The sequence below is a fragment of the Lathyrus oleraceus genome, chromosome 5, assembly GCF_024323335.1.
Source record: "Lathyrus oleraceus cultivar Zhongwan6 chromosome 5, CAAS_Psat_ZW6_1.0, whole genome shotgun sequence".
Lineage (NCBI taxonomy): Eukaryota > Viridiplantae > Streptophyta > Magnoliopsida > Fabales > Fabaceae > Lathyrus > Lathyrus oleraceus.
In genome coordinates, this window is record NC_066583.1 from 171,947,028 (window position 1) to 171,954,579 (window position 7,552).

Below are 7,552 nucleotides of genomic sequence, written 5' to 3' on the forward strand. Positions count from 1 at the left end.
ACAACAAACATGACAACGGATGACATGATCCTCCTTCTACCCATGTCTATTGCATTAGACATATTGCACAAAACTTCATGTGTGCAATAAAAGATAAGAATCTTCGCAAGAAGGTGGTGAATGTTGGATATGCTCTAACTCAGCCGTCATTTCAATATTATCGTGATGAAATTAGACTGTCTGATGAAGACGCGGGAAGATGGCTAAATAACATACCAGTAGAGCAGTGGACAAGGGCATTTGACGGAGGTTGTCGATGGGTCCACATGACAACAAACCTTGCGGAATGCATGAACGGGGTATTCAAAGGAATTAAAAATCTGCCAATAACCGCCTTGGTAAGATCAATCTATTATAGGTTGACTTCTACGTTCGCAACCAGAGGTGAAAGATGGGGCGCAGTGTTAATGTCTGGGCAAGTATTCAGTGAGTGTTGCATGAAAGTCATGAAAGAGGAAAGCATCAAAGCTAGCACACACGTTGTAACAGTGTTTGACCGTTATAGGCAATATTTCAGCGTCCAAGAAACAATGGACCACAACGAGGGGAGACCAAATTTAGCCTATGCTGTTAGACTAAATAGAAGTTGGTGTGACTGTGGAAAATTCCAGGCCTTCTGCATTCCTTGCTCCCATGTCATTGCAGCATGCGCATATACTCGCCAAGACGCTTACATCCATTTATCTGATGTGTACAAGGTCGTCACCGTCATGAATGTATATAATAAAAGCTTCTCGGTACTACCAATGGAGGAATACTGGCCTCCATACGAAGGTGATATAGTTTGGCACAACGATGAGTTGCGTAGAAAGAAAAAAGGAATGCCAAACAACACACGTATCAGGACAGAAATGGACTTGACAGATAAAATGATAAGATTATGTAGTATCTGTCGTCAACTAGGACACAACAGGAACAACTGTCCCAATCGAGAAGCATCATCTAGGTCATAAGCTTTTTGTAACATTGTATTTCTGTAACCTTCAATCATTATATATCATAAAGTTTTTGTTACAACGAGGTTCATAACAAACATCAGTACAAAATAAGCTAACTGAAAACAGAAATATTTCTAACTGATTACAACAATCAAATTGATGTCATCTCGATCGAACATCATTTTCCTAACATCCTTATCAGTTCTCATTCGCACCCAACCAAAGATACTGTCGAGCCTCTCAATACTTCTAATTTTTTTCCCTTCTGGTATTTTCCCATCTAACCAACGAACCAACTCCCTCTTCAGTTGATCGAACGTAGTGATGTTCCAAAACAGCATCAGTATATGAGGTTTGTCTCTCGCATAAATCACCTTTCCGTATCGGCGACGAACACCAAACATGATTGCCAAATGATGAAATGAGATGTGGAACAATGATTCACACAACACATCTATTTATAACAAAAAAAAATTAAATTTTACACTGAGGCGTCAATCCAATTGGCGGCTCCTCTCAACTGATACATATGGGCGCCAATTGGATTGGCTAGGGCATGTGCCCTAGCCAATCCAATTGGCGCCTCCATTCAATTTTTAAGAGGAGACGCCAATTCAATTGACGCCTCCTCCTAAAAGTGGGGTACTTTGGGAATTTTTTTGAAACCAGAATTATTTTGGGAATTTCCTTAAAAAATTGGATTATTTTCATAAAAAATTCAAAAAATTATTTCTAAAAGGAATCGGACCCGAAGTCCCTTAAACCACATCTTATCCCTTTTACTACGAGATCAATGTAAATTAGTGAACTCTCATTATTTGTAATAATTTTAAACAATTCTGAATTTAAAACAAAAATACAAAATCTATGAACTCTCGAAGTCAAGTCCTTTGAAAACTGATTTAAACAATTTGTTTTTAATATAATTTTAATTTTAAACAAATTTTGGCTTTTCAAAATATTTTTAAATCTGAATTGTTTAAAAAATAATAATTTATTATTTTAAAAAATAAAAATAAAATTCAACATGGATGTCCATGTAATTATTAAATAGTCCATGTTATTTAGAATGTATCAAGTAGTGTGAGTAATAGTGTTATATTGATTGAAAATGTGAAAACTTGAGTATTTATAAGTGAGAAAACACTCACCTATCACCTTATAATATCCAATGGTATCATGAGTCTTTAGTTCGAAAAATAGACCGACTTACTTTATCAAAAATCGGCGGCGCCAAATGATGGTGAATAAGAAACGTTCTGTGTAGTACAATAGTTTATGGAAGTAAGATTGAGAATGTATTAAGTGTAGGTAATAGTTCCACATTGATTGAAAATGTGGAGAATTGAACATTTATAAGTAAGAGAGTCCACCCACTTATCATTTTAAGATTTTAGGTGAACATGTGGTGTCTCTCACAAAGATGTTGCTCTAGAAATAGAAAAGAAATCTCACAATGTTCAATGCTCTATAGTGAAAAATTCCCACAACAAATAATAACATGAACATTTTGTTCTAAAAAGAGACCGACTTACTTTTTCATTTATAAATTTAAAAAACAGGTAATATTGGTACAACAATAAACATTGTAAAAAGTTGCAAAACAATTTAATTCTGTAAAAATACAACTTAACCAACACCTCGTGCAATATTCGTGCAATGGAAAATGAGCCACTTGGAAGATTGGAAGAAAGGGTAAACAAAAAAACAACACTATCTAGACAAACATGTGATCATTCTGTAACAAAAAAGCATCTGAATGTCACTCCTTGATTGCTAGGAAACACAAAACTTAATAAAATTATCAGGCAAATGGTAAACCTAGACATATAGACGCTTGATAAGGTGATATGGTCTGTAGCTACAGCAACTTAAAGAAACTACTAGTTCAAAAATAATTCCACACAAAAAAATACAAATAGAACACAGCCCAATTAAACAAAGCCCAATTAAGTAGTGAGCTCCATAATGGCACCAACAATGTCTCCATTGTGAGTCTTGAGAGCCTTGACGGCCTTGGTCCGGGAAACTCCTGCTTGTGTCATGACCAAATCAATGTCATGGGGCTCCACGCCAGTTTCATCGACCTCCTCTTCTTCCTCCTCAGGCTGTGCACCAGCTATTGCACCTTGATCTTGTTTTGCCATTACAGATCCCATATCTGGCATCTTAAACTGCTGAGCAGCTTGAGTTTGCAACTGAGAGCTCAGGTCTTCTATTTTTGCTTCCCCGAATATAATGTAGGTCTCAGAATTTGGACTCTTGAATACATCGGGTTTTGAGATGAAAAAAAGAATCTGAGGCAGAAAATAGTTTTGGTTAGACGTCATAAATTTACATAATCACCACAGCAATAGATGTAACAACTAACATTTTTGGTTCTCTTGATTGTGACCCGACTAACGCCAGTAACAGGTTTCAGTCCGAGCTTCAGCATTGCTTTTCGACTCTTCTTCTCGCTTCTGCTTTGCTTTGAACCCTCAGCACCACCTGCATCTCAAAATCCAAAGAAACTGATTATGAAATATATCAAAACATAGCATGCCAACGCTAACAAATGCAATACAGCACAGATAATAATAGTAAATTAGCATTATATAAACAAGGGGAAAGTAATCAAGTCCACAAATAAACTGCTATTTTGTAACAATTATTTACGACACGAGACCGGTGTTCAAACTACTATAGTGTACATTGATTTTCCATACAAACATTATAAAGATGATAATATAGTTAGAAAGTTAATATATGGAAATGTCGTTCAACAGAAAGAAACCCAAACAATATAGTAGCAATAAGAGTGAACTCAGTGGGAGGAATCATTGCAAAGGCTACATAAGTGGCCAACTCTGTAGAAAATGGAGGTTCCACCCATTCAATGTCTAATAGGATCACCTTTTTGTTTTGGGTTTGAGAAATAGAAGGTTTAGCCGTCAGAATGTCAAATATCAAACTGTCAATCTTTGAAACTCACAGCTGCAATCCGAATATTCAACAACAACAACAACCAAACTTTATCCTATAGCTGAAAACTTATGTTTTTCCATGAAAATTGTAGACTCAATTTATACATAAAACTAACGCAGTACAATCAAATCTTTTACTGATTTCTTCTTTTGCGGGCATAAACATGATTCTTCTTCAATCTTCAGCAATTTGTAACCCTTTTGGCACAACTCATATCTCTCTCAAGGCATTAAAAGCAACAAAAAAAAATACCATACCCCTCTTGTGTAGGTTACCTCCATTAAAATTCTTCAGCATAAATTGATAGATTGATTGAACACATTACCAACACAAAACTGTTGATATGATACATTTGAGTATCAACACTTAACCCATATCTGGTTATCAAGCCTATGGGGCCTCAATGCCCAGACAAATTCAAATTTTTGCAAAAGTTCTTTTAAATTCATTTTGTTTCCTACTAATTACTATTTGCAGATAATCTTAAAGATAACCCTTCTACTAAAAAATAATACTTCAATAAATCAATAACCTAAGACTTAGCAAAGGAAAAAAAATAGATATATTAAATATTAAACCCAATATTAAATGAAAACCAACTTGGACATTAACACGAATAAACATTAAACAACTAAAGTTTCTATAAATGAAAATCCATGACTCAATATTTTGATATAAAATTAAAAGTTAGATCTCATGGGTATATATATACAGAACAGAACTCTCAAACTCAACTCCGAAACCCTAAACCTAAGTAAACCCATATAAATTAAACGTTGATTATAACGATAAGCAACTGGAAGCAAATTGATAAGGTTAAAGGCGAAAGTAGAAATTGATATGAACCTTGAGCGCCATCTTCCTTGTCATCATCGTCCTCGTCGTCGTCATCATCATCTTCATCATCGTCTTCATCTTTGTCATCCTCCTTGACGTCCTCAACAATGGGAGCATCGTCCTCCTAAAGAAGAAAAAAAAACAAAAATGAACGAATTCAATCTGAGCAAGTCATAGAAGAATTGGAAATGAATTAAAAAAAAAGTAAGAACCTCGGGTTGGGGTTTCTTCTTGAGGGTAGTTTCGTCAAGAAGGGGAATTTGTTGGTCGAGTTCGGGCTCGGTGACTGCGTCAATAACTGGACCGGGAGCCATGGGGTTTTGAGACGGTGGAAGAGGTGATCAGTGTGAAGTGTGTAGAGAGATTAATTGGATTAGATAGAGAAAGGGATAACAGCAACACTATAGCTACTACTTATTCTGCTTCTATTCAAGGGTTTTCACTTTTTATTTTGGGCCATTCATTTTCGGCCCAATTTACATAATCACATCCAGCTGTGAAATATGATTAAGTGCTTGTGTAGATTAATTCAATCCTTGATTATTTACTTGATCAATTATTTTGTAAGTTTATCAACTATTTGTAAGTTTTAAATAGTTGTCTAAATAAATGTTTTTAAAGTTTTTTAAACTAAATAAAAAGCTGTAGACATCTCTCACCTTTATAGGTGACAATTAAATTCATCCTTATGATCACAAAATATATGTAAAATTTATCGACAACTGATAAAATAAAAACTCACAAAATATATATTGACATAGATAATTAATCATTAAAATAATAAGGTATGATCACGGGCACGAGTATCTTAACATCCACTCCGACTCATACACGTACGATATATTTATATATTTTTATTTTTATAGACACAAATTAATTTATTGATTTTATTAAATGCATCACTATTAAATTTGTATATATTCTTATATAAATGTTTGTTTATTTTTTAATTCAAATATAACATTCTTGGATTTTCTAGTGTTATTAAAAATTTAAAATTACATGATAAATTATAATTGAATAATTATTTTTATTAAAAATACGGATAAACGACTATGGATACTGATATTTAGGTACTCATAGAATTCAGGTATGGGTATAAATGTTGGTGTTGACGCATATATAGGATCGGATATAAAGAATTTTTTAAATTATGAATATGGAAACATATACTATAGTACTCTGCTCATTGTCATCCCTACTCACCGTTTAAGAATCATATATCTATCTTTTATATTTTATATTACCTTGCACAGAATAAAATTTGTAAAAAAAATATTTATCAAAGAATTTGTAATTTTTTTGGTAAATAAATTTGTATCTCTTTGTTTTTCTATTGAAGGAAAAATACATATTTTATTAAACAATATTTTAGGGAAGTTATGGTGATGATCAAAAACTCAAATTTAGAGTAAGAGTGGTTCACTTTTTTTTTAGGTTAACAATGAGTGAAGTAAGACACAATCTTGTGAAAAGTGACATCTTTAAAAATAAAGTACATAAGGATGATAACATTTGCACTTCATTGTGTTAAGGAGGATAACCTACAAAAATACATCTAAGAGCACGCAAATTCAACTTAGTTTGGTGTTGCTTATAGACAATTATAAACTATACACTACCAAATATTTGATATTCAAGTGCCTACAACATAAAAATGCAACATAAAAGCCGAAGGAAAAATTGTCATCATAAATTGAAGGCTTAATTATGATTTTAATTCTCTTATTTTATCCGATTCACAAAATTGATCCATATATTTTAAATTTAAACATCTTTGGTCCATCTTTCATACTTTTGCACTTAAAATTAACAATGTTTCAATTTTTTAAACGAAAATCTTCTAGTAAAACATGACAAATCGTCGTATATAATTATATTGTGGTACTTTAAGATAAAAATATAAGTTGAAAAATGAACATCTCATCGATTTTCTATGAAAAAACGTGAGAGAATGGCCAAAATTATGTGTTTAAAATAAGGGGACTAATTTCGTGAATCAATTAAAGTTAAGGGACCAAAACTATAATTTAGCATAAATTGAACATGATTGACATTACCTATCTTACGAGATAACACACGATTAATTAGATAAGCAAGGGCCAAAACTGTTTTACCCCAATAGAATTTTAGAAGGGACATTTAGAAGAGAATAGCTCAAGCGATGTATGGTGTTGACACATGTGAAATTAAGGATGATGTCTTATTTACTAGTAAACTTGTAAAAAAATGGTTAATCATCGATATGCCCTGAAGAGTAAGAAAAACTCAAGTAATAGGAAGATTTTCCACAATTTTAAACTTTCATTATAACTAGTATGCTGACATAAACCTTGTAAAAACACATCTTATTTCCTCTGTAATATAAAGGTTATTCAATTTTTGAAACCATAGTTCTTATGATAGGTAAGACCAATAATATTTGATGAGTAACTTAGTAAGTGTACTAAATTATCGTCAAATAATAAATTAAAAGTTTGTATCCATATTGATTGTTCAATTTCAATTTAACAATACTATTATACTAAAGATGATAAATTATGGGGGTTTGCATAAGCTAAAATAAAATAGAGTAAATTTGACAAAGATTAAAAATAATCAGGTCTTTTCAAATCCCAGGAATTTGACAGAGATTGGGAATCTAAGAGTCTAGAAACATAGGAATTTAGACATATTGGAACATTAGATTGTGATCATTGAGTAAAATTAGTTATGACTAATTTCCTAGCTCATAATCTAGAGAAGTTTTCTTAAATGTTAACTCCTATGATTACAATCGAATAATTCAATATGTCTAAAGTAATTATTTG

The 7,552-nt window shown here is 32.6% G+C and overlaps 1 protein-coding gene across 1 annotated transcript; it reads right to left on the reverse strand.

The window, feature by feature from the left end:
• Positions 1–2,656: 2,656 nt before the first annotated feature.
• On the reverse strand, positions 2,657–5,174 carry LOC127081191 (nascent polypeptide-associated complex subunit alpha-like protein 2). Its single transcript, XM_051021472.1, has 4 exons — positions 4,955–5,174; positions 4,752–4,866; positions 3,310–3,428; positions 2,657–3,235 (listed from the first exon to the last, which is right to left on the reverse strand). The coding sequence occupies exons 1-4, from the start codon at positions 5,054–5,056 to the stop codon at positions 2,888–2,890; spliced, it is 684 nt and encodes a 227-aa protein (XP_050877429.1). The 5' UTR covers positions 5,057–5,174; the 3' UTR covers positions 2,657–2,887.
• Positions 5,175–7,552: the final 2,378 nt, after the last annotated feature.